The sequence below is a fragment of the Solea solea genome, chromosome 12 (assembly GCF_958295425.1).
Source record: "Solea solea chromosome 12, fSolSol10.1, whole genome shotgun sequence".
Classification (NCBI taxonomy): domain Eukaryota; kingdom Metazoa; phylum Chordata; class Actinopteri; order Pleuronectiformes; family Soleidae; genus Solea; species Solea solea.
In genome coordinates this window covers 21,056,824-21,084,526 of record NC_081145.1, presented here as the reverse complement: position 1 = coordinate 21,084,526, position 27,703 = coordinate 21,056,824, and the positions used below count along the sequence as shown (strand labels likewise).

General features: G+C 41.6%; 1 protein-coding gene across 4 annotated transcripts in view; it reads left to right on the top strand.

Annotated features, from left to right (window-relative positions):
• akap13 (A-kinase anchoring protein 13) overlaps nucleotides 1–27,703 on the top strand; it is a 49,831-nt gene that overhangs the window by 6,242 nt on the left and 15,886 nt on the right. For 3 of the 4 annotated variants that reach the window (XM_058644675.1, XM_058644676.1, XM_058644674.1), the window contains exons 3-23: nucleotides 565–733; nucleotides 1,328–1,425; nucleotides 2,144–2,221; nucleotides 2,679–2,913; nucleotides 3,289–3,481; nucleotides 5,017–5,236; nucleotides 7,755–8,484; nucleotides 9,803–12,712; nucleotides 14,482–14,558; nucleotides 19,297–19,369; nucleotides 19,541–19,644; nucleotides 22,271–22,454; nucleotides 22,750–22,921; nucleotides 23,343–23,396; nucleotides 24,376–24,435; nucleotides 24,626–24,806; nucleotides 25,332–25,446; nucleotides 26,291–26,333; nucleotides 26,627–26,738; nucleotides 26,917–27,079; nucleotides 27,401–27,468. In XM_058644675.1, coding sequence (XP_058500658.1) covers nucleotides 565–733; nucleotides 1,328–1,425; nucleotides 2,144–2,221; nucleotides 2,679–2,913; nucleotides 3,289–3,481; nucleotides 5,017–5,236; nucleotides 7,755–8,484; nucleotides 9,803–12,712; nucleotides 14,482–14,558; nucleotides 19,297–19,369; nucleotides 19,541–19,644; nucleotides 22,271–22,454; nucleotides 22,750–22,921; nucleotides 23,343–23,396; nucleotides 24,376–24,435; nucleotides 24,626–24,806; nucleotides 25,332–25,446; nucleotides 26,291–26,333; nucleotides 26,627–26,738; nucleotides 26,917–27,079; nucleotides 27,401–27,468 — 6,039 coding nt within the window. The remainder of the gene's footprint in view (nucleotides 1–564; nucleotides 734–1,327; nucleotides 1,426–2,143; nucleotides 2,222–2,678; nucleotides 2,914–3,288; nucleotides 3,482–5,016; nucleotides 5,237–7,754; nucleotides 8,485–9,802; nucleotides 12,713–14,481; nucleotides 14,559–19,296; nucleotides 19,370–19,540; nucleotides 19,645–22,270; nucleotides 22,455–22,749; nucleotides 22,922–23,342; nucleotides 23,397–24,375; nucleotides 24,436–24,625; nucleotides 24,807–25,331; nucleotides 25,447–26,290; nucleotides 26,334–26,626; nucleotides 26,739–26,916; nucleotides 27,080–27,400; nucleotides 27,469–27,703) is intronic. The other variant, XM_058644677.1, reaches the window with a different exon arrangement.

Genomic DNA, 27,703 nt, shown 5'->3' with positions numbered 1-27,703 from the left:
CTCAAAACAAAATGGCACAGTTAGTGGTGAAGAGGCAAAAAAAAAATATCAAGGCAATCGGATGCCCAACATTTGTACAGGGGTTGTAAGGTCACGTTAGAGCCCTAAGAAATTAAGGGCCCTTTACGAAGTCCAAGAAGGAAGTCCACATTTCTTCAAACAGTGCATATTTTGGAAATTTGCATTGTTACAGCAGCAAGAAGGTAAAGATAATAAATAATAAACATGCATTACCAAAAAAGAAAATTACAATATAAAAAGATATTAACACTTAGACTATATAAAAATTAGTTAATATAGAATGTAGAATGTACATTATAGACAGTTAGCAGAATATACACAGTATAGACTTGATATTTACAGTATCTTTTGTACAGTATATACAGTATTGCACGTGGAAGGGAGGAATGAGGAGTCCAGGACATCTTGACACCTACTTTGATAATTGCGTCATTGTTTTTCCTAAATATAAATATGTAAACATTGTTGCTCCTTTGTGACAGTAAACTCAATATCGTTGGTCTGTGGACAAAACAGTTTGTGTAAATCTGTGTCTTCTTCTAGGGAGAGTGTGTGCTAACTGTTCAGCTCAACAATGACGATTTGTCGCATGCTGAGGGAAAAGAGCCTGAGGAGGAGGTGGAGTTTTATCTTTTATTCTCAGGATCTACCCAGAGACATGTCACCAGCACCCTGCGTGTCAGCCGTGTCACTCTGCAGGCGGTGTGTCCAGGTAATAAGAACACACACAAACGCACACACACACACACACTTACACTCATTTTAGTGTGGTTGTGAGGACACTCATTGGCATTCGACATTTGTTAGCCATACACCTAATTTGAACCTAATTCTAACCTACACTGACCAGCTATTTCATCCAATCAGGTCTGAGTATTTTAGAAACTGCCCATCTACTGGGATTTTCATGCACAACCATGTTTACAGAGAATGGTCCAAAGAAGAGAAAATATCCAGTAAATGGCAGACATGTCTTGTTGATGCTGAAGGTCAGAGGAGAATGACCAGAACTAGAATAATGCCTTGTTAAACATTGGAGCAGATTGGCCACAGCAGCAGGCAGCCATACCAGGTGTCACTCCTCACTGTTTATCAGGTGTCCTCTGTACCTAATAAAGGGACCAGGGTGTGTACATGTTTGCAGCGAATGGATTTGGCACATTATGAGGACAAACTTGAATGTTCTTTATACTTATGTTCTGCCTTTTGTGTCAGGGTTAGTGTCAGTAATGATGAATGACTTGTTTTATGTGTGGGAAATGACACACATGTGCCCTCTCTTCTCTCTTTCTCTCTCTCTGCGTAGCCCATAATGTGTGCGAGCAGGTTTTGGTGACATTATGCTGGGCTCGGCCAGGTCGACCTGTGGACACACACTCACAAGAGACCTTCTGCTTTATTCAGGTAACGTCACAATTTCATGGCTTTGAAGTGGCCGCACACTGTTGCAGGTCAGCCTCGTTTACACTGAGCCAACCAGAGATGAGGACCCTCTGATACCCTCTATATATATATACAAAAATGTATATATACTGTATATATATGTATATAGTATATATGTATATAGTATATGTTATGGCTTTATTTATCTTATTAAAGAGCTACAATTAGGTTCGAGCCCCGGTTGGAACAAGGGCCTTTCTGCATGGAGTTTGCATGTTCTCCCCGTGTGTGTGGGTTTTCTCCGGGTTCTCCGGCTTTCTCCCACAGTCCAAAAACATGCAATATGGGGATTAGGTAAATTGGACTCTCTAAATTGACCATAGGTGTGAGAGTGAATGGTTGTTTGTCTCTATGTGTGTGGACTGACGAACTGTCCAGGGTGTCCCGCCACCTATCGCCCTATGTCAGCTGAGATTGACCCTCTGGTGGAGGATAAAGCGGTAGATGATGGATGGAAGAGCTACAATTATCAGGAGGTCTCACTCTGAGCGCTGTCCTGCGTGCTGATTTTGCTATCAGATGAAATATTCCAAACAGTTTTTATTCTTTTTGTTTCTTTTTTATTAAGTGAGGAAAAAAAACAACATGTTCCTATACAGTATGTGCTTCCTATGCACTACCAGCTGAGCTGAATTTGAGCTTTGTCTTTTTTTCTGAATAATATGTGTGTTGTGTGTAGGACTTGGCCCTCGACATGGCCAGTTTCCTGCTTGACAGCACAGCTCCTCAGGAAGCATTGCTATTGGATGATAAGCAGGTAAGTGGGAGGGGCCGTGAGACATTTTGGATTTATTTGGGAAAAGAAACGAAATATTTTCAATTTAATGTGTTCTTTTGTAAGCAGAGCCTGCTATAGTTTTATATCAGGAGTAATATCAGGAGCAAGTATTATTCCACATCTGCCGGTTTACAAAATCTTTAACTTTCTGATAACTTTCTCTCCCTCATTCTGCTAACACATCGCAATAAAGAGAACATTGTAAAATAAGCGAGATATTAAAGTCAATTAGCAATGGAGTTTGTAACGACGCTGACATCCAGATTCAGTTAAGGGAAACTTAACTTACAACAATCATGCCCCTAACTTTGTCTAATAGAATAAAGGTTTTATGAATATCATAGTGTACTTCTGTAGTGTTACATGGTGGGATTGTGTGATGTCAGCTACTGGAGCTCTATACCACAATTATGCATGTATTGTGTGTGTCTATCAGATTCCTTTAAAAGAGTGTAAGAAGTTGGATGAAAGCCTGGCCCTGGCCCTCAAACACCTCAGCCTGCCCCATCACAGGACTGCACGCACATACACACAAGCGGATGTGGGGAGTCGGATGAATCACCAGACACACGCCATCACAGCAACAGACGCACATACGCACAGTGACACTCAAGGATGCAGCGCTGAGACACAAAAGGAACCCTTGTCCATCCTGCTGGACAGTTGCAGTGGTGAGTAGGCATGCTTTTATTTTGAATGTCTCTCTAAGTGTGCAACCCCATGACTGTCTGTGTTCATGCAAGCGACAATTAGCTCCTCCTCTCTGAAGCATTGCATTGGCCAGTGAGACTAACCAGTGGCATACAAACGCAGCATTCTTGAATTCTTAATTAAAGAATTATGTTCACAGAGAGTGAATGAAAAAAAAGTAGTACATACGAACATACAGTATATAATTACCTTGGAGACATGCATTTTTAATATTACAAGCTAGCTCTCATAGTCAGCCACTACATATTTTTTTTTCTTTTTAAGAGACTATCTTTTCTTTTCAGTCTTGTCAGCTCAGTCCATCCTCTCACCCTCTCATGCTTCTTTGTTTTAAGCTGTGCAACGGGGCCACCATCTATCCAGCCTTCTGCACTTGGCTGCCAGTCATGGACTAAGGATGGTGGCAATGTTTCTCCTGCAGCAAGATGGAAGCTTGGAGGCTCTGAGGAGGACCAATGCTCAGGGACAAACTGCAGCAGATGTGGCAGAGAGCAGAGGACATAAGCATCTGGTGGAGCTGTTCACACAGTGAGTACTTACTTATGCACATAGACAATGACTGAGAATGAGCCTGAGCCACAGAGGCTCTCTCTCACTGGTTACATGGCTGCCTTTTGGGGACTCAAGAAAAATTATTTTAGTCACTCAACACCTGAAATAAATTTTGACTGGCTTAAGTCTACATGTCTGCCACTTTAATTTGCTGTAGAGCAACATTTTCTGATTTGAAATTCAAGTTTGTGTTGCTTTGTAAACTTTCCCTGCTCCATAGTCCGTAGAGAGCAGCAGCAATTTTACATCATAGCACAACCCCCAATGTGTTGTTGCACTGATGTCTCCTCCAGTAGGTTCAAACGTCTTATTTTGTAACTTTGATGTTTAAAATCCTTTGTTTGGATTAACTCAAGAGACTCAAACTTACAAAACAAGACAGCAGTAGACCAGCAACTACTGCGTGTAGTGGTGAACATATTCTTTAGGCTTTTTATTTTATTTCATTTTATTTTATTTTATTTTATTTTATTTTATTTTATTTTATTTTATTTTATTTTATTTTATTTTATTTTATTTTATTTTATTTTATTTTATTTTTTTAATTTTATTTTATTCCACCTTACTGCCTATTTTACTGTTTTTATATCCATATCTTATGCCTTGTTTCCACTGCTGTATTTCTATTTCTTTGCACGGAGCATCGGGAACAAAAACAATTTCCCCCAGGGATTAATAAAGTATTCTGATTCTGATTCTAATCATCTCATGTTGGTTCTCAGCACAGGGGGTGCTGCAGGCTGGGGGCACACAAAGTGTTGTCAGCACTGATGTTGTCGGTACCTCCTACAAGCACACTGGAAACTTTTACTTTTAGCAGTTTTAGCTTTTTTTTTTCTCTTTTATTTACAAAATGTGACTTGAGCTGACTCTGAAGGAGACTGTAAAAGATATGAATCACAGGGTAATAGAGATACTGTAATTTGTAGTGGAGAGTTGCTGTTTGAATTTTAGAATAGGCTTGAATTTATTATTACTATTTACTCCATCGACAGAAAATCCACCTAAAAATAAAGTAATCTGCTCTTGTCGGTACAAGGACGTAGCTGCAAAGAGAATTTCAGAACAAAATGTAACAATACCTCAATTGGCTGCATTAGTTGAATACATTATAAGACATGTATAGTTTATAATAGGCTACCTGGTGTACAGTGTTGGGGATTCTCATCATTGATCAGTGAAGCATTAACACTGGGGTAGGAAGGATATTTTGGCATTATTGATCATAGTGTTAATCAAGTGATCTTACTTGTGTTCTGCACCACCTCTGGCTGCTTTTTCCAGCCTTGAGAATAACTGGCCTGTGATGGAAAATGTTGACCAATCACAGCGTAGGCCAGAGGAAGAGAGGTCCTCTTGGCTGTTGCCTTTGGGGCAAAGTTCACTATTCCAACACTGGCAACAACTGCCTATGGTTTAAACCAACAAGAGAGTACATTACATGGACACCTGTGTTTGATCATTCATGTCCTTTTTTAAAAAACACATAGTTTTCTTCGGTGTCATTGCAGGCATGAGGAAACTGGAGATATACAACTGAAACCAAAGGAGCAGCTGCACTTTTACCCAGAAGGCAAAGTGTTTCAGCGCCACGCAGACCTCGGTACCTACACCCTTACACTGCTCGGCCAGCGGCAGAGAGAGGGGGGAGCAGACAGCAGGGAAGACCACCGCTTACAGGAGGAGGTGGAGGAACTGAGGAGACTAATTCAGATACACAGAGACGCAAAGGTGAACTGGCAGCTGCTTAATAGCGTGGTGCTGTGATGCTTGTGCCTCACACGGTGTTGCTGGGAATGTTCATCCAGTGACTTATTAAAAAGGCTGTTATGAATAGAATAAACTGAAATAATGTGAATAAGGTGAACGAATGAACTTCTAGGAACTAAGAGCCATCTAGGTATGAGCAGTATATTGCGATACAGACCAGATACAAATAAAAAAAGACAAAATTCACATTAGTATATGCAGCCTAAAACGATTTCAAACATCAGGGGCATCCTCAAGGATTTGTTTACTTAATCAGTTAACCATTAATAGGTCTTATTTAAAATATTGAGGAATAGCTGAACTATTGCACCAATTCTGTAGCTTTCCCTCACTCTGTGATCACAGGTAATAATTTCATGTTCACTGAGTGTTTAGAGTCTAAACAGAAATAAGAGACAGATCCCACTGAATTGATGTAAAGCCTGGGTTACATGTTTTTCATTAGAAATGCACTGTATGGTCAAAAAAAAATTCAGATCTTGCAAATCCATTAGTTTTTTTACATTTGATATTTTTGGAGTCTTTCAATTAACAAACATACTTTCTTATCTAGTAGCTGAGATTGGCACAGCACCCCTCGCGACCCTCTGGTGGAGGATAAAGCGGTAGATGATGACTGACTGACTTTCTTATCTAAAGAGCAAGATTTTGGGGCTTTTTCATTTCCTTATAAAGCTATTTTATCTTTAACTTTTTATCTTCATGCATGCAGTGTTTTTTGACTCTGATATTTCACTATTGGATGTTGTGATTTCAGTTATTTTGCAATACATCAAACAGCCCTAGATTTCAGCCCAATTTCCAGAAGTTTCCAGGCTCTATTCAAAGATGAGATGAAAGAGGCTCATCAATGCCCTCCCAACACTTTACAGACCCTGATCTTCTTTCCACAGAATTGAAATTCTAATATGCAATTGCTGCCAATTAGAGAACTGCTCAGTGGAACACTGCAGATCTCTGAACAGCAGTACAGAAGAAGGAAAAAGAGCAATATAGTATCAAATTACATGAAAGAGATTATAGATGGCACTGATACAGGAAAAGTTTAGCAGTCGATCTGGAGACAAACAGAGAAAACTTTTTTGTGCATTCCCCGTTTATTCTCTGTGCCATTTCTCACATGTGATTTGGGGACTCCTCCTGTTATGTTTTCGTCAGTCATGTAGTGTGACTTCATAAAGACTGCTAGGTTACATCCATACTACTGTTTTTGTTTTTTCAAAAACCCATAATTTCTGTTCTGGATAAGCTGCTGTCCCCATTGCCATTGGTGTTTCCGAAAACCCTGCTGGCTGCTGTTTAGTCTTGACGGGCAGAAACGCAGACCTTTGAAGACAATGATGCAGTTACCGGCATTTCCTTCTGGAATGGTTCTTATCAGTTGCCAGTCGACTGATAGCTGTGAGTAAAGAGTGCAGTTAACACCTATTCCAGTTTCACCTTGCATTGACATTGATCTTGCTCAGATTTTCACCATTGTCGTTTCTCAGAAGAAGTACTTTCTGAAACTAAGCAAACGACTGCAGAAGAGAAAATCAACTTTCTGTTTATACCGACACAAGTGTGCCCAGTTTAACCAGAGTGGTATAGTGATACAGTATAAGTTTGCATGGATGCCGATTACCTCTGATTTAAAGTCAAAAAGGCTAGTCTGGACACAAAACTAAAGCCCCTTTTCCATCTATGATCAAAGCTCGCCTCGCCTCGACTTGGTTTATGTTGGTTTTTCGCTACAAAATAGTACCTACTCAACGTGGGCGGAGTCATCACTGCACGGCTGCATGAAACTGCTGTGACTTCTTTTACAAGCGACACACACAAACAAATGACTAGTGACGTGTAAAGCAGTTGTTTTCAGTGTAACTGAATCATTTGAATCAGTTAATTCAAATATTTGTTCAGTACTTCCTCCATGACCGGAGCACAGACTCCGTCTGTCACTGGACTGAAATACAGCGGCAGGGATTGGGATGCCGATCACGATCACAGTGCTGTCGCTAAATACACCAGACTCCTGTGGTAAATATTGAGATTTTAGACATATCCCTGTTAATTGTTGGAGATTAACCCACATTTTTAGGATTAAGTCTTTTTAACTGATCTGCAGATCAGCATTGTTCGGCATGATTTCCTGTGACGGCACTCTGACCAATCAGTGGTCGGCAGTCTGCTGACGTCACGCATAGTATCTCATAGTAACCTCGCCAGACCAGGTACCAACAAAAGTACCAGGTAGTCGAGCTGGTGCAAACACACCATAATGGATGAAGCCCCCATTCACAGGACAAGGTGTGAAAGTGAAACTGCGCAGAAATCAAACTTGGTTTAAATCTGTGTCTGTAATTAGTTGTTTTTTTTATTTTTGTTGAAGTCCTCAACATGACAGCTTTTACACAAGCTTTCATGTAGTGCTGTTCTGGGGCGAGTGAGGCTTTTTATGTAGTGATCACTTACTTTTCATTTGTCTTATTTGTTTCAGGGAAAGTCCAATTCTGCTGGTAACAAGGAGGTCAGTCCTGTCTGTGGGCTGCAGCTCTGCTCGAATGAACAACAAGAGAGCAGACAGGATGCAGGCTTAGCTTTGGTAACTACAACAACAGATGAACAGGGAAGTCCTCTGTCATTGGAGGACCAAACACAAGGGGAGGACCCTGCTGTTGTCACTCGTGCTTCCTGTGCCAGTGCTCTTCTTTGTCAGAGTCAGGAAGCCAGGGGAGGACGGAGGGGCGCAACAGCTGTCAACCCTCCTGCTGCCCAGAACAGGAAAAACAAAAAAAGAAATGCAAAAACCACAAGACGTGCAACGGAATCTGCAGGAAAAAGAAACACCCAAAAGACTAGTAGGGGAACTGCGCAGGGGGAAACCGAGACAACAGGAAGTGGGCCAGAGAGAGAAGCACCAGCAGAGGCATTTGTTTGGGTTGGTGACGGAGGAAATAAAAAATCTCAGCAAAGTTCCAGAGCAGAAGAGACTCCATTTCCCATAAAGCCTGTGTCTCCACCTGGAGAAGTTGGGACATATGTAGGCAAGCAGGTAGTTGCCTTGCCTACCCCCTCCATTGCTGAAAAACAGGAAAGAGAGGAGTGGGAAGTAGAGGTGCTGATTTGTGGACTGGCAACAGAAAGAGAAACGGTGACAGTGAGTCCCCCAGCAAGACAAGAACCGTTTACCTCACCTGTGGAATTCTGTTTACCTCACCACACAATAGGTGAGTTTTTCAAGAGTGCTCAAAAATTCACTTGGAGGTCAAATCGTTCTTCATTGAACAGATAGTTCAGGTATTTTAAAGTGTGGTTGTACTGGTACTGACACATAAGCAGTGCTGACAGCCAGAGACATGGAGGCTAGCTGTGATGCTAACATGGTGGCTAATGGGGACAGAAGTATACAGATTTGACCCTACTTAACAAAAGGCTCACCTTATAAAATCTTGCCGTTAGACAGCCCTTTCTGACTGGAAACTTAACTTTGTCAAATGCAAACTCATCCCCACCAAAATCCATAGAGAATATCAGTGTTTTTAGCTCACAGGGTCACACTAGCTGCTGGTCTACTTCTGCCTTGTTTGGTAAATTCGTGCCACTTGGCTTAATTCAAAAACAAAGGAGTTACAACAATGGCTTCACAAAGTAACACATTAAAACTTACTGTTTGGAGCTGCAGTGGATCAATAATTCCTGTGTGCTGTGGTGTAAAATCACTGATATTCTCTGGGGGACTTTGTCGTGGTGAGTGCGAAGTTTGCAAAACATTTTCTTTTTTTCATCTGCAACCAGCTGTTACGGTTGAGATAAAGTGGCAAACATATTCTTAAGATATCATAGACTTAAAGGTCTTATTAGGTGAGCCTTTGATTATGAGGCTATAATCAGTTTTTTCTTGTGTCCCAGCTTACAGCCATGTTTTCATTGAGAGCAAGTCTCCAGAGGGAAGTCAGCACTGACTTGCCGCTCTGATGTCACCCAAACCATGTGCACATTAATTACCTGTAAATGTCTCTGTAGTTGCTCAATGCTCCACTGTGTCTGGTCTGGTCTCTAACTGTGTTTGTCTGCCATTTGCAACTGAAAGAGTAGTAGAGAGTGCCCTATTAATGCCATTTCTCTGAAACTGCTGAAAATGATGCCATGGAAGCAATGAAAATGAAGTAGCACAATAAATGATTTAAAAGATAATTAAATGCTTTCTCCAATTGGACTATGAAAAAAGCATGAACAGTTAGACACAAATTAATTTAGAAGATAAAACTTTGGCTCTCTTTACACACTGTTTATGAGTAATCTCTCTGTCTCAGCTATGATGCATCTTACTCTAGCTAATTTAATACACTTTCTATGCAGTGGGGATTATTATTATTATTATTATTATTATTATTGTTAGTTGTTGTTTAGGTACAACCTGCTGTTTTTTGTACCAGTCTTGTATGTAAAGGTTTTTGTGACAAGAACAGCTGTGCTGTAATAGACTTATTTTAAAGAACAGTGATTTTCCTTTGTAGACCTTAATGTAATCTTGTCTTCTTTCAGTTGCCATGGGTCAGGAACAATCTCAAAGTTCCCAGGAAACACAGACAGACCAAGAGGAGCCAGACCAAGCTGTCTTCAGCCCCAGGTGCCCAGACACAGAACAAAAACACAAGCTCCTGTGGCAGGATGGAGCCTGGACTGGAAGCCAAGAGGGATCACCTTCACATGAACGAGAAGGATTAGCAAAAACTGTTTGGTTTCAGAGTGGAAATCTGGAACTGGGTGCCAGTGAAGACTCCAACAGAAAGGAAGTGAACTCCCGATCAATATGGTACTACAGTGACAAAATGGAGGAAGAAAAACATGAGCAGATAAAAGTGGCAGAGTGTGATCTGAATACACCACAAGCTTGTGGTTTGACTTCTCCACAGCTGTTAGAACATGGTCTTAGTTCTTGTCAGCTGTGTACAGCACTTAGTCAGCCACATGCTGTTGGAGCACAGCCAGCACCATCACATGGGCCCGCCGCACAAAGACGGGAAGTACACGAATCACAGCCAGAGAAGGAAGTAGGGCCAGATTGGAAGGAGGAAGGAGTGGAGGGAGGCAAAGAGGAGGTCAGTAAAACAGTGACCACTTACAGCAGAAAGAGCAGTGAGACTACAGACATCGAAGAGAGAGAAGACGAGAAGCCAAAGAGTGAAGAGAAAGGAGGGAAGGGACGGAAAAAGAGGAGACAGAAGAAAGGGAGGAGAGGAGGCGGTAAGCCTAAGCTTAGCTCTAGCTCTAGTCTTGAGTCTAAGAGTCAGAGTGAGTCACAGAGAGAACAAGCAACGGGTTTGAGTCTCCAGTTGGAGTCTGAAGCCAAGGATCAAACGCTAAGGTCACATATCCAATTTACAGCTGCCCCTGAACCAGCTAGCAGAGAGGACGCAGTGGAAGACTTCATGCAGCTCCCCAGGCAGACGGAGGACACCAGGGACACCGCAGGACCCGTGTGTGACCCTCCACACTCACAGTCCAGTTCTACTAGTCCCATAGACCATGGGAAAAGAGACCTGATTGAGGTCACGTCGTCACAGACATTGAGGACGAACGACTCATCTGACGACGAGAACACCACAGTTTGTGGACAAGATGGATTTAACCCAGATTCTGCTGCCACTGCCTCAGGCCTTGATCAAATGGACATCATAAAGGTAGATGGCGAGGAAATTATGACTATGCAATTATTTGGAAAGGAAGTGTTTGACCGTTCACAGCTGCAATCAAAGATGACTGCCAGTCTGGTCCCACAAACAATGGCTAATGGAGGAAGTGGGGAGCTGTCAATTGTTGATAAAGCATCTGTGAACCAGACAGGTTTGTTGGAATCCAAGCATCCAGAGGAACTTTTTTCAGATTCCAAAGAAACCAGAGAGCATTTGTGTCTTGTGGTATCCTCTGAACAGAATATACAGCAAGTACAATCTTTGGACTTAAACAAACCAAAACAAATATCTGCGGAAACAGAAGCTGTGAGTCTGCCATGTGAAGGTACAGCACTTCAAATACAGGAAGGAAGGACTGAGGCAACTGAGGCGAGGGGCTATTTAATGCATAATGGGATGCTGACAGATCAGCAGTGCAAGGAGGAAAACAGACATGATCTGTTGGTGGGTGGGGTGGAAGAGAGTAAGAATACAGATTGGAAAAGGAAGAGTGAAGAAAATGATTGTGGAATAGTGCATGGCAATGAGTCATCTTCCATAGTCCAAAGGAAAATGGTGGAGGATGAGCACTTTCCTTCCTTAGACGTAGAAAAAACGTTAAACCACGATAGAAATCTAGTTGCAACAGCAGTAGCAGTTGTGACTGTAGCAATAGCGTCAGCCATGGTGAGCATAGAGCTCAACCAGCAGTCAGCAAGCAAAGACGTCAGAAATGATTTACCCTTAGCCCAAGATGCTAACATTTCCACTGATACTTGTAGACGGCTGACAGAGCATTTATCTAGCATCACTCAGTCTACACAGCTGACGAGCAAAGACAGACTGTCCGCTGTGTCACCGACTGATACATTGACGGAAGAGACCCATTCTGTAGAGTTAGGTTATGAAAGTGAGACCGAAAAGCTGCGAGCAGAACAGCTTTGTCTCAGAGAACAGGCAGATGTCAGCCTCTCAAACACTCCTAGCCTCCAAGAACTGCCGAAAGAAACGAGCAATGCAACTGCACAAAACAAACACGCTTTATGTTCAGTGCCGGAAGAAGAAACTGGTGGATTTTATGCAGAGCCTGTGCCAGAAGCAAATGAAAGCGTCACAGCCAGCACAGACAGCCAACCTCACGTGCTGACCGAAAGCCAACTGCCTTGTCCTGTTATGGACACAGGGCAAGATCCGATGGACAATGACCAATGTACATTTCTTTGTCTGACAGAGAGCGCTAGTCCACTTTTAAGTTCACAGCTTCAAGAGAAAGAGTTGCAGGGTGGAGATGGAAGTCTACATGTTGAATGTCCAACTGATTGGTGTGAGGGAGGAGAGCAGAGACATATAAGTCTGGAAAAGACAGAGGGAAGTGAAGGTACCATGGACATGTCAGACTCAAACTGTCGGACTGAGGAGCATGAGAGCGAGCCACAGGTGCTTAAAACTACACTTGAGGAGGAGAGTCGCACTTCAACACTTCCTGTCGTGCTATGTGACCCGACTCCTGTGGCTGATAGCGGTCCAGGCGAACTGACTTTTCCTGTGACTTTGGAAACAAGCGAATACCAGTCATCGCAGTCCGAAGTGGACATGAACCCAGCTGTTGCCATGGTTGAAAGTAAAGATCATGGGTCAGTGGTTGTGGCTGATATGGATGCTTTGTCTGACAAGGACCATATGGATGCAGTAGATGGATGGAAGGAAAGAGAAAGGAATAAATTGAAAAGGGAACAGGAGGCAGAGAACACAGTCACAGTGAAGGACACATCTGTCACAGGTATGTATCAGCTTTGCTGTCTGTCTTCAAACACATCACGGTCATGAAGTGCAGAAATGTATTGATAATTAATCAGTTAAATCCTATGTATACTGATGCAAGATTATCATACATGATCACATACAGTTTTTTTTCTACATGAAAATAATGCTGAAGGGAGAGTTCAGATTTATTTTAAGTGTGTTTGGATGAGGTACTTACTGTACCTCATAAGGCATGTGTCTTATAGCTGACTGTGCTGAATGAAAACATAGCTGCCAGCTTGGAACTTGCTGCTTTATCTTTCCATTAATCAGCCTTTTCAAACTCCACAAAAACATGTGATGCTGTGTAAACAGTATACTCTCCTGCCCCAAAGTTCACATAGAAAGTCTATATTGGACTGGACTACGGCCTCGTTTGGTAAGTTTTGTCACTTAGGAAAATCTGAATGTCACAGAATGACAAGGGTCAACGTCTCCTTTGTGTAGCAACGTCTCCTTTGTGTAGTAATGTAAAATCACAGATTTCTTTCTCGTGTGGGAGAGTGAGCGATTTACAAACGGCTATATAACAGCAAGATAAAGTGGCAATCGTATGTTTAAGACGCCATTCACTTCAGATGGGGTAGATTTTATGACGTCAGCCATTTGCTTTGTGGCTAAAATCTTTTCGTTGTGTCCCGATTGACAGCATTGTTTTCACTGATAGCATGTCTGCCCCTCCCCTGTGGTTTTCTCGGCACAGGGAGGACGCAGAGCGCAGTCAGCTGTATGTGAGATGCTGATAACGCATGAGAAACCTGTGCACCCACACTTGAAAAAAAATCAGAACTATTCCTTCAAAGTCATGTATAAAAATAACTGAAGTAACATTCAGCAATATCGGTAGGTAGGCTGGATTGCCAATTATTAAATTAAATTCAATTAAACAACTTTGGTTCATCAGAATAGCAGCAGTTCTGCAGACAGTGGTCGGTAACATGGGGTTCCTCCACAGACATAGAAAATTATATTAATTAAAGTAATGACTCGTTTAATTTTCCTGCAATCTTAGTATCTCATGATAGGTGTAGCAGTGTAAAACCCTAGTCCATGTAGGGTAACTTTTGCTTAAATCAGAGCCCTTTAATGTCACCCTCCATTTTTAATAGAGCGTCATATTTTAGCGGCATTGTTTTCAGAGTTAAAAGAGGGAAGCGAGTGGCGGAGGAATGATGTCAGTAACAGTGCGGAGACTGTGCGTGCATGTGTGGGAGAGGGAGTCTGAGTGAGACAATTGTTGATCCCGCTTGATCTTTGTATGGAGCTCTGTCTCCAGGCAACCTGATGATATCATCAAGACTTAGCATTGGACAGCGAAACTAGAGGTGGGCTGAGAAATGGTAATGATGTGGACAGTTTATTGAGACACAAGTGAGAATAACCAGTAGCTAAGACCTTAGGGTGAACCAGGGCCAAATCAACAAGCCGACATCATGATTACTTTTTTTAAAACAAAAGCAAACAAAATACATCTATTAACCCTCCCTTTCTTAACTAACCATAAAAGCCCTAAAAAAATGACTGTGTGTAACTGGTGGTGTTTGACGATGTCTGTGTTTTGTTGTGCTTGGGAAAAGGGACCAAAACAACAAACACATAAGACAAGTCATGACAAGGGTCATGACGTTTTATTTTATGACGTTTATATTTTGACTCATAATCTCAATATGTAGAATATTTCAGTTCAACAAACAAACAAAAACAAATGTTATGTGTTTCATGATGATAATAATCTTTCCTCTACAGAAGCAGAATCATTCCTAGTAGCACAAGAAGAGAATGAACAGACCAGTAGAGACTTGGACTGCACACACACTCTGCAGGTGAGTTTATACTCTGGTATTGTTAGTGACTGACGGTAACAGCTTTGCTGTTTTTCTGTTTCTCTGATCATTGGCATACAACTTGTGTAGGTAAAGCTCAAATGTGTAGATTGAACTGGCGTTAAATACCTTTTTCACGGCAGATATTTCTTAAAAAACATAGGTTTTACCAGTAACATTAATTAGGATTCCACTCCAGGCTTAAGAGAGCCAGGGCTGTGCTATTACTCAAGTGTAAGGGTAGGTCACACTGCCACTTTAACCTGTAGAAGCAGAAAATGTGTTATTTTAAAGCTGCATACATACATATATTCTGGATGGGTTCCAGCAAAGTGACTGAGAAATAATTACACTGTAAGGTCATTATAGCAGTGCTAAAACAACACGTCTAAAAGGTGAGCTGAGACTTTTGCACATTACTGTAGGTCCCAGACTGCTACAGTGCATAAAATAACAATAATGATAATAATAATAATAATAATAATAATAATAATAATAATAATAATAATAATAATAGTAATGATAAAAAAAAAACAAAAAAACAGGCAGGCACCAGACTGGCTGCAAACTATCACTCTCTGGACACTTTCTGTTTTTCAACTTCTCCTTTCTGGTTGGTGTTACAGTTCACTGTGCCAGCACAACCACATTCAGGAACTACTTCTTCTCATAAGTCAGGGGCCACATTAATAATAACCACGGCCGGCGGAGAGAGACACAAAATAGGGTCCAAATATGCCTATGTCAATTGTGGGAATTGCCTATGTCATATTCCCACATAAGAGTTGGGAGCCTAGCAAATGCTAACTCGAGGCAAGAATTTTGAGGCTGAAGCCATATTATAGATGCACTCTGTCAGAGACATTTATATAATCCTGGTTTTGGGCCACACGGTTGGTGTAGTGGTTAGCGCTCTTGCCTTAGCAAGCAAGAAGACCAAGGTCCGAGCCCCAGTTGGAAGAAGGGCCTTTCTGCATGGAGTTTGCATGTTCTCCCTGTGTGCGTGTGGGTTTTCTCCGGGCTTTTTTCCACAGTTCAAACATTTGGTAAATTGGACATGTGAGAGTGAGTGGTTGTTTGTCTCTATGTGTGTGGCCCTGCGATGGACTGTCCAGGGTGTACCCCGCCTATCGCCCTATGTCAGCTGAGAGTGGCACAGCACCCCCCGCAACGGATGGCTGGTTTATGCATGGGGGACGTCACTGTGCCCTGACCAGAGAATTATGCCAAGGTTTTAGAAAAACAAAAATAGATTAATAAGATGTTGGTGGTGATCTATTGTCCTAATTGCTGTCCTGAGGATTAAAAAATTAAACAAAAACAATTGTTAAACTTGCTAGACATGGAACCAAGCGGCTTTGGCAGAGGGTTGTCTTTTTTTTCTTCTTGTTTTTAGGTTGTTTACTTTCTAAAAATTGACTCGTTTGGACAAAATTTAAATATATGGTCGATGAAGTAACTTATTCTTACATTCCTCCAAATATCCTCTGACTACTTTCCGTCATGGTTGGTTGCACCGTCTGTGCTTTCTTTCAATGCTGCCATCGTACAATGCCGATTGGTTTGTCACCCACTTCTTATGAACTGTGGGTAATTCCCTCAGGCAATGTTACAGAAATTGTCCACTTGTGGGGAAAAGTGGCCATAACGTGCTCCCAGTGGGCGGTGACAGTGGGACAGACCGAAGCCCTCACTGATTTTTCCATTCATGTGTTATAAAGTCTGTGAGTCTGCGAGGGTGAGCACTGGGACTGGCTCTTGGTCCTCACCAGAGAGACATAAAGGCTTTCGTTTAGAGAGGTATGCACTCACCTGCTCACTTTACATTGTCCTCATGTGCCCTTTGCTGACCCCTTGTGGTCAATGCAGGTGTAAATACTTCCAGATGTCCGTCTGTGTCTGCTGGCTGATTCTTTGGTTTCTGTGCTGAGCTTCTCATCAGTTGAGCACAGAGACGCAGAGTTATTTCATGTATACATTTCATAATCTCTCCATCTCTAAAACTCTCCCTTTTCCTTATAAAAGTAGATACAGTACTAGTACTACAACAGCTAATAGGCGTCCCCTGTGATATGTGACAATAGGTGTAAAGCTGTAAACCGAGGTACATTCTCTCTCGTGTCCCTTGGTTTATATCATGCTGCCTACTTTTCCTTTTGAAAATAAAATAAAAGGCGAGAGTTGTGTCTTGTTCAACTTTTTTGGAACAAAGAAACTAAATGCTGCTTCTCCATCTTAAGATCTGACTTTGGGGTCAGAAAGTAAAGCCATCCAAGATGATCTGACATGTCTGGAGAGTTCAGACCAAAAATGCATTCTGTGCTTCTTTTTTCTTTAAGCCAACAGTAGTATTGTGAAATAGATGTGATACAGCCCTTATTGTGCCTGAGCTTTGAGGAAGCAAGTAGATAAGAGAGAGCTTGTTTGCAAAGTGAAGTGCAGATGTGATGGGTGGAGTGTCTGTGTGCATGAGAGTGGGATGGAGGGAGTGGCTGCTGTGCTGAACAGATGTGGGCAGTGAAGCTCATTTTCCAGCCCCAAACTGCACTGGGAAGGAGCAGCAGATCACCAGACTTTACTGGATTAAACACACCGTGATGTGGATTTACGGGGCTTGTTTTTGCTTCGATGTTGAGATTAGTACTTGACCTTTCATCAGTTTGTGTCAATGGAACTTTTAGCGGCACAGTTCTCTCCAAAGTGAATCTGATTTGTTTCCTTCTTTCTTTCTTTTTTCACCCTCTTTGGTTACGAGAAAAAAACCCCAGCAGCCCGCAGCTCCGCAAACTGCCAGATGGACTATTTTTTTCCGTCTTCTGGGAACGGAACCTTAGCCGATCAAATTTGTGGTTTCCGTGACAGAGTTGCAGTAAAGAGAGGCATGATACTGTGTAGATTTTAACCCACAGATTTGTTCATATGCATTGAGTGTGCTGACACGTCAATGCAGCATGTACGAGAGACACAGGCGGCGGTATAACTTCTATGTCGGTGGAGAGACCACTGTAGATGTGGTGTTGATTAAGGTGGGTAGATGTGTGTGTGTGTGTTTCCACTTAAGGATCTTGTTAGGACCAGTAGTCCTTAAGAAGACCAAATCTTGCTTTTTTTGTTATAAAGGTTTAGTTTGTTGTGTGCCTGTTGCCCTGTTTTCAATACAGTAAATGTCTGTTAATTAATTATTACTAATTTATTAATTTTCGCAGCCCTAATGTGCTAAATACACCAGACTCCTAGTAGTTGTTGGAGATTAAGCCATGTTTTAGGATTGTTAAGTAGTTATAACTCATCTACACTTCGGCACTGTTTGACTCCTACTCCACAGACTACAGCAGCAGCGGTCTGTGATGCCGCTCCTCATCAGCGGTGCTGTCCCTAAATACACCAGACTCCTCTGTTAAATATAGAGATTTCCCTGGTAGTTGTTGGAGATTAACCCACGTTTTCATGATTGTTAGTTTTAAGTGATCTACAGTTCGGCACTGAGCCGGTGGAAATACGCCAAAAGTTTTGAAACATGATACGTTTGAAACGTGAATATAATGCTTTATATAATTATTTGTAATCTTTTTTTTTTTTTAGTGGTACCTACAAATCTGTCCAGTCATATTAGGTCTGGTTCACACCAGCGCAGACGAGTGTTCACACTGCATGTGTGAGGTGCAAAAGGATCTGTCGATAATGATGTTGACATTCTACCAGAATGGTTACATAAAACTGACACCTCTCGCCGTAGCTGTGGTGTCTCGGCTGAATCTGAACACATGAAAAACATACAACATAAACACATTTTTGTCATCTCAGTGAACTGCAATCACGTGACATTTTCTGTCCGAGGTGAATTTAGATTTGTGGTGCGAGTGAAACACAGCAGATGGGAAGCAAGACACAGCACAGCCGCAACACACGCCACACATCCAGTGTGAACCGCTTTGTAAAATAAACAATAAATGGTTTATTTGGACACTTCTGCTGGTTTACTCGATCACATACTAAAGGCATGCAGGTATGCATGAAACGATTGCTTTTAATTTAGTAACTTTGCAGGGCTTCTAATTTATATGCTGCAAGGGAACCAAAAGAAATGTGTCCACATCTGTAATTTGAATCAGAGAGACAGTGCGTCATTGCAGCGGTGGAACAATGATATGTTTAAAATCCTATGAGTGAGTATTTGTATATGTATCAGAGGGTGGGTCTTCTGGTGCATGATGACACACTCTCTGACTTGCTGCAGCCATTATGTGCCTTTGTGCTCTCTAAGATCAGCTGATCAGCTGCTCTTAGTTGTACCTAAATCACAGCTGAAGCTCAGAGGTGACTGAGCGTTCGCAGTTAAAGCCCCTGAGTTGTGGAGTGGAATGGACTGCCATTATACATTAGGCAGGCCCCTACACTGTCAAATTTTAAATCTCTTTTAAAGACTCATCTGTTCTCCTGTGCATTTGAGACAGCGTGAGTCTTTTGTTCTGCATTTTCTGGGTGAGATGTTGTTTGTTTTTGCATCTGTTTAGTTTTTTAAATTCACTTTCAACTGCTAAATTGGATACTCGCATCATAACGCGATCGTGTGAGACCGAAACACAAACAGTATGTGATTGGGCGGTTTGTGTTGTACCATATTTAAACACTTATTTTCTTTACAAAGAACTTTATGGTGACACCTTCACTTCACTGTCCCTGTTTTATGCTCATCTAATGTTTTGTTCTAACCTCTTTTCAATCATGTGTTTATTAGATTGAGAGGAAGAGAGATGTTTTCTACCCTGTCCAACCCTGCCCTCAACAGCGTCCTGTGGCAGCATATGCAGGTAAGACTGACGTAAATGTCGCCCATTAGAACCTGAATCAAAGATAATCAAAGATCATCAAGAGCCATGTGACTACTTTCTGGTCAGTTTCTTATCTTGATGAATTACCCTGATGTTTTGGTTTCTGGCCTCTCTCCCCACTTATTAATCTGTTCCTTATTTTCTTTTCAGACATCCATCCAGACAGAGAAGATAGTCTGCCTGTGTGTTTGTTGCACAGCGACGATGACCGTCAGAAAGGCAGCACTAAGCTGGACGACGGCGTCTTTAAAAGGGTACAAAACCTCCTATAACTCTCACACCCACACACGTACAGTATGTATTGCAAATAAACGTTTTTAAAGGGAAAGTGTTAGTGGTGCCGAGTGTGCAGGTTTTAACCACTGAACAAAAGGCCCCATTTATTAAAATTCACGCCCACTTTATGAATATGTTTGCCATTCTTCTCCAGCTGAAATTGTTATTATTAATGTGTGTCTGAATTCAATTACTTTTGTCAGTATGTTATGATTATATTTCCAGAAAGAATATGGTTATTTTTTGTGAAGCTGAGCTGGATTATCCATATGTCATTAAACGCATCATAGCTCCGTGGACCTGCTCTAGTATTATTGCTTGCCTTTGACTGACGTGTGTCGTCAGCCGTAGCCTATAGATGCGCAGTGGTGTGCGTGTGCGTGTGCGCTATGGTTGTTGCAGATCAACCGTCTAGTGAATATAGTGCATAATAGTGTGTTTTGTATGTGGTTGTGTTGGTGCGTGTTTTTTTTTTTTTTTTTTACTGAAGGCCCTGACCTGAAACCCCACGGTATGCTACTGCAATTACATATCCATATATGCACACACACACACAAAAGCAGCGGAGGAAACACTGTATCATCAGTTTGCAAATGTGTCAGTATGTCATACGACCTCATTTTAAAATTCACTTTAAGTCTAATAACACACTTTTCTCTATCAGACTCGGGAATAAACACACCTCTGCACATTTCTAAAATTAAATGGGAAAACCTGGTGAAACGAGTGTTATGTAACCAACTTGGAAATAGTCTCCTGTGTGCAGCTTGGCTGGGACCAGAGCAAAACCACTTGCTTTCCCACATAGACATAGGGTCATAAACTATGAATAACAAGGGCCAAACGTGAAAGCATAGAGTGAAGCTGTAGTCCAACTTCAGACCAGTTCTGATTTTTAGGACAGTGAAACATCGTCACTGTGTCATCACTGTGGGTCTTTGATTCATTTTTAATCCAGGATCATTATGAGAAGGACTGCACTCCTCCTTAAAAGGAAGCGTTCGCCTGAACATAATGTGTATGTAGGGAAACTAAATAACTCAATAATTAATCTTAAAGACAAGGGCCCCCCTACCTTTGCTACTACATGGAGTAATCCATCACTGGGATTAAAGGTCAGCAGATATTGACAATAAAAAAATTAATATACTTTATTGATATAAGAAGCCAGGTCAGCTCTGTGGAGACAGTAGTAGTAGTAGTAGTAGTAGTGGACACATTGGACAAACAAAACTGAGGAACAAAACTAACTGCTAACCCGGGTTTATAGTTAGGTTAGCTTGTTAATATATCTCATAGGTATCTGAATATTAATTTGTGATTAATTTTGTGCCGTTTCCAATTCCCATGGAAACGGCACAAAATTAATCACAAATTAATATTCAGACTTTACAGACTTTACAGTCCTTTACAGACCCCTGGTGACTTTTTAAAATGTTTAAAAACAGTGACTAGCGACAAATCTAGCGACATTCTGTCATAAACCTAAATACTATGAGAATGCACAATTCCTGCCGCACAGTGCGATCCACCCGGCTGTATTTACTGCGGGCGGAGAGTCCGACACATATTGTCTATGTTCAATCTCCAAACACAACGCGAGGCTGGCGCCTTGAGATTTTTCTAAAAAAATACCGTTTCAGGTCCTAAAATGCCGCCTCCGTGTGGACGGAACGCATCTCCAGCAAAAAAAAAAAGGATGCATATTCACCTAAACAAGTTTCTGTGTGGACGGCCCCTTAATCATTTTTTCCACCAGACATTCTGGCCGGTGACAATTATTTTTGGAGGCCAAATTCACGTGACAACGGCCAAAAGCCGGCATATACTGACTAAAGTAACCCCTGGTAACCCTAACTATAAATTAATTTCTTTAAAATGTATTTTTAATTTTATCTTGTTGAGTGTTGAAACTCAATGTTTCTTCGATTTTGCTGCATAAATAGCTGTATGTGATTTTTGTATCCATCCCACACACACCACAGTGGAAGCACAGACAGCCAGATTAGGGTGTAACTGGCCAGCTCAACTGCCCATCACTGTGCTGCTTGTTGGGAATGAGGCTATAGTCAGAGCTGACTGTACTAAGCATGTCCTCCGCAGCTTAGGACAGTTTTAGACACAAATGCTCCCTCACTGAAAACACGGCTACCAGTGGAGACACAAGGAAAGAAATGTAAGCCATCTGTCTAATGTCTGCTTCAATTCCACACTGTTAATCCAAACAGGCACTCTGGTTTGCTGTGATGTAAAGTCACTTCCAGAGCAGCACAAACTTCAGTTTGGAGTTGCAAAAGACGGCCTAACCACGAGATAAAGCAGCAAACGTGTTCTTAAGGTATCATAGGCTTAAGCAAGTGTATGTTTGACGATCATGTGAGCCTTTTAAGTGGTTAAAATCAGTTTTTCTGTCTTCAAAGTCTCCACATACCACCATAGTTTAACAAAGTATCCCATAAAGCACAATATTTGGGGAACTTGGATACTGACTTAGTAGTGAGCGGTAACTAGAAAGTCTATATACAGGAATATAATAATCAAAATAAGAGTTTCTGTCATAAATGTAGTTTTTTCTCAATTGTCTTATTTCCATTTCCTCTCTAGCCTGACCCTCCCCCCTGTGTTGAACGTGGGGGCCGAGGGGTGAGCAACTCCGTCTCCTCTGCAGAGGATGCATTAAAGCTGGGAACCCCCAGTCACAGTGAGGGGATTTGGTCAGTGGGTGCACCTCACTCAGTGGACACCCAGAGCTGCAGATTGTCCTTGCAGTCAGAAACTGAAGACCAAGGTAGAGTGTATATTTAAAATGCCCTTATATTGTACTTCTCTTAGTGTCTGTGAAAGTACACTTTAATGTGAGTCGCTTTTCCAAACTTATTTGCAACACATCTTCCTCTTCAGGATTAGTTTTGTAGGATGTGCAGTAAAAGTCCAAGTAAAAGCTGCATATTCTGTAACTCTTTGGCCACTAAAGTGCTCCATATCCCCATTTTCTTTCAAAAAAGAAAACAATGTGATTGAAAAAAAAAAGAAGAAATAGCATCACGGGCAAAAAGATGATCATTCTTTGTTCTAAATCTTAGGAAGAGACAAAGAGATGGGAGGAGGAGAAGAAGAGGAAAAAAAAGACCAGCTGCCAGAAAGCCCTGTTGCCTCTGCCATCTTGCGAGGCTCTATTCGATCCATGTCTCCGTTTCGTCGCCATAGCTGGGAGCCAGTCAGGAACAACACTGCTGCTGAAATTACACGACGCAGGTAAACACGTTTTCTTCCTGTTTTTTCTTTATTTAGCTTGAATTTAATGAATGCATTTAATTTTTATCTATTGTTTTTTCATTTGAATGCTCATTACTCAAATTGCTTTTTATACAGTTTATACAGTCTTATTTTATTACTTATGTTGAGCAGTCACGTTTGCATGCTTCCGTAGAGGACCTTCACTAGTACTAGCCTTACCAGTACTCGCCACTTGATTATTGACTGCCACAGCAAGCATGGTAATGCTGGGAATGATGAGAAATGAAGGAACATTAAAGCAGTTGCACACTAATACCTGAAGGGCAGTGGATGAACAAGCGTGGCTGTTTTCTAAAGAGGTTTAAACGGACTGTCATCCACCTCACCTCCCGCTTCTGCCCCTTCTCTCTGACTACAGTCCATCTCTCTCTTCTTGCAGGTCTTTCAACAGCCTGTTAGGAGAGTTGAAGAGACCCAAGCTCCACAGGAGAAGGTACACTTTTCACTCGTCACCTGCATCACCCTCACACCTCACATTCTTCACCTCTTCTTACAGCTGTGGATTATTAGTTGGGATAGCTGCTTGTGTGCTGCCAGCAGGGACTCTGAAAAACTGATTTTAGCCACTAAACAAACAAAAAGATCACTAAATAAACTCTACAGCCACTTAAGTCTCCAATATCGTATGAGTATATTCACTGCTTAATCCCACAGTTATTTCTGACTCTACACTGTAATTTGTTAGCCACTCGCTTAATAGTACCTACATAGAAAAAAAAAAAAATGGAGCTAGAGGGGTCACGGAACTGCTGCTTAACCCTTTATTTCTTATTACCGTAAATCCGAGACTGTTTGTGATATCTAGAAAAAAAAATAAAAATATGGACTGCCGATCTGTCCATTGTGTGACCCCGCCTTTCGCCCTATGTCAGCTGAGATTTGCACAGCACCCCCCCCGCGACCCTCGTGTAGGATACTGGAAAGCAGAGGAACAGAGCTTTGCACCCATATACTTGCCATTACGGTAACCCATGGGACAAAGTTCACCTGCGCGTCGCGCATTTGTGACGTCAGCTTCTCTGTACCATAATTCATAAACAGTTGATTGACTGCCAGATATTGAAACTTTCTCTCCGGATGGAGATTGTATCATGTGAGCCTTTTGTGAAGGGGCTTAAATCTCCAAAAGTCATTGAATCAGTAGCAACTGGACTTGTAGATTTCTCTCTCTCATCCAAGAGACTTCTTAACACTTCAAAACACCTAAACCTAACCCTCACCTACACTTCTCAACCATCATGTCATTTCAGTAGATAGAGCCTCACTAAACAAGATGACACATGACTGTCATTATGGCGACATCATCATCATCATCGTCATCATCATCGTCATTATTAATCCCTTGTCAAACATCTAATTATTTCTTTGTTTCATCGTCCATTACCATTCATCCTCCCTGCAACTTTCTCTAGTGTAAGCTGGTGTCCATCCAACCTACATCATCCTCATCAGGAGCAAACAGAAAGCAGAAGGTAATATCCAATGGTCAATAACAATAAGCTGCTTCCACCTCTAGCTGGATGGAATCTGTCCTTCCATTACCACACATCGTCAACTCTAACTGGCGTGTAACACGAACATGTTCAAAAATGCCCATAAATTCCAGCTGCACAACACCATGGTCAAACCCTTCCACAGTATTTGTTGTGCTTTTACACACAGCTACAGTTTGGAGGGACTGGAGGTGCAGAGAGCAGGGTTCCAGACTCAATGTCCCAGGCTGAGTGATCAGGAAGAGAGGACAGCAGGGAGGAGTTTACACTTGGACAGCCATGAGAGAGGCTCGCTGGTCTCTCTCACTGAGGAGGAACAGGAGGGAGACGGCAGCAGCATTGATAGCCAGGTGTGTGTGTGTGTGTGTGGGTGTTGCTGTATTTATGTCAATGTAGCGTCTCATTCACCTCGGACATTGTTCTTTCATTGAACTTTTGAAGTTACTTAGAAAACAACTCAACATGGATGCGTTTTACACTCTTTTGTTGCTCAAGGAAAGACAGGTGCTCCTTTTTGGATCAACTAAATATTTCGTTTTTGCAAAATCATGTTTTCCATTCAGTTGTTTTGAACACAAGTGTTTATAGGGTAAAAGGAGCACAGGGCAGGAACTGTAGTCCCCAAAAACATTGGTGAAAAATTGTCAAACAAAAAATAGGACGACATATGCAATTCAACATAATCATACTGTTAGTGTTTATAAATCTGGGGATGAGACTCAACAATCAGCTATTTGTCTTTTCTTTTCATTTTGCAATCCGGTCTACTGCAGCTGTAAGTCTTAAAATGCATATAGTAAAATAAATTCATATAGATTGTTGTCAGTAACAGACTGGTGCTCCTTTAACTTTTATTTTCCACGTGTGCTTTTAAGAAATCACATCAGGTTCTGTCAGTGACAACCAGCTGTCCTGCTATGTTCCATCAAAATCACCAAAATCTCACCAAATCCATCTCCATGGTTCCCATCAGTCACTATGATATTGAGGGTGAGTTCTATTTTTGAGTCATTAACCTTTTTTTGTTTCATTTCTTCTCGTTGTTCCCTGCACTTTTAAGTCTCTTGTTTTATTGAACTCCCAGTTTCTTTTCTTACATTTTTCATCGTATCATCCCGTCTCTTAGTTTCGCTTCTTTTCAGATGGCTCTACAGTATATTTCCTCTGGCAACATTGTAACTATTCTCGACAAAACGGTTGCTGCTGAGAATGTGTTTAATTCTCCCTGGAACTACAGATTTCGCCAAATGCCATTAGCCTTGTCGTTCCTTGAGATGGTCGTGGACAAACATATTGAGTCATATGATAAGATAAGGATACAATTATGAAATGATCTGTAGTTTCCTGTCTGTGTTCAGAGGCACTCAAAGCCTGGATTCGATTAACACTATTCCTTTTTTAAAAAAAACCTCATTTAAAAGGTAAAGTTCAGGATTTTAAAGTGTGGTACTGACACCAAGTCAGTGCTGACTGCACTGCATCAAAAACCACGACACAGAGGCGCTCACTATTACTGAAAACATGGCTGCCAGTACAAACACTTGAGTAAAGGCTCACCCAATTAAATCTTTCTCAGCATCAGGTGCTGTCTACAAGTGATGAAAAGCTTGGCTGTATTTTGAAGAGCTGTAACCATTGAGCTCTCTCCCCCTCCCCTCCGCGCTCTCGCAAAAGCCACGTTCAACATTTTAGCTCTTTTCCTGTCACCTCTGCTTTTAATTTAAGTCGTTTTCACATAGTAAATTGAGCTTCTCGACGTTTAGTGATGCTAGAAACAGAACCAACAGCACCAGTGTTGACCTGATTTGATGATTGTTCTCTTTACTTCCCATAGAGAGCGGTTCATTCTCCAGCACTTCTGGCTCAGTGGACTGCAGGTACTTGTTCACGTCATCTGTAATCTATAGCATGGCACTGTGTTTATATATATATATACATACATACATATATAAACCTTATATATTAGCCTGTTAACTCTGTGCAGAGTCACGGACAAAAATATGTTGGCCTGCTCAACCTTTGCTGTATGCAGTGCAAGCAAGCCAGAGCAACAGCATGAGGCCACTGCATTTGAAGTGAATGGATATGAATATTGATTTCATTGTATTTGATTGAGCCCAAGATAATAATTAGCTCAATGGCTTCATTTTAGCTCTGTGCTTTTTGTCAGTATTACAGAGGAGGATCCGGGCCCTCTGCGGAGCGACACCGAGGGAAAAGGAGGCCCTAAGATCAGGCGGACATTCAGCTACATTCGTAGTAAGATGATCAAGAAAGGCAAGGTGAGAACCTCTGCACCAGGCTGGAGCAAAAAACATTCACAGTGGCCTGAAATGAGTTCCTCACAGTTCCTGCAGTCAATAGCACAATAGATAATATCCTTGTTTTTACTATTATGTGATTATCTGAGAATATGTTATTTGTCGTGGCTCATATCCGTTTCTCCCTGATGTCTTCCAGGACAAAGAAAAGGAGAGAAGAGGTGAGAAGGAACAAGAGAGTAAAGAGAGAGAAAAGAAGAGTGCGAGTGGTCATCTCTTTGTCCCAGTCAGTCCACCTCTTTCCACAGCCTGTCAGCACTGCACCAAACCTCTGCACAATAAGGACACTTTCCATTGCAACAGTATGTCTTCTCCTCTGTTATTTATTTTTAAATTATTGTGAATAAAAAAAAGGCTTCTTTTCTGTGGCCAAAGTCACAGAGACTCAGAGGTGGCGTTAATAGTCGTCCGTAGAGATCCAGTCACAAGTGGACAGCATTCAGTGTGACTGTTCACACATGGCTTTAAAGCGTGTCCTGGATGCATCTTCTGTGATCTCACTTCCCGCAGTGTATGCAAATACACACAATTAAGTCATTTCTCTTCTGTCTGTCATTGGACACATGAGACAAACCCAAAAAAGTGTTTGAATGTAATGATGAATCATTGTTTGTTGTTTGCAGACTGTGGACTTCACGTCCATAAGAGCTGCAGAGAGAGTGTGTCTGTCTGTGCAAAAAGCAAAGCAAAGGTACGTCTGACACACTTTTGTGTCTTTGATTTTCATGTCTGTTCACTTAGAGGAATAAAGATCATCCAGTGAAAACAGAGTTTAAATTAATTGATGACTGTTTTGATATTGGATTCAAATGTTAGTTGTTTGAGTAATTAAAACAACTCCTGATTTTTCAGCTTCTTACATGTGAATATCCGCCGGTTTATTTACTCCGTATAACAAAGAAATCAGCAGAGTAATTGTGGTTTGT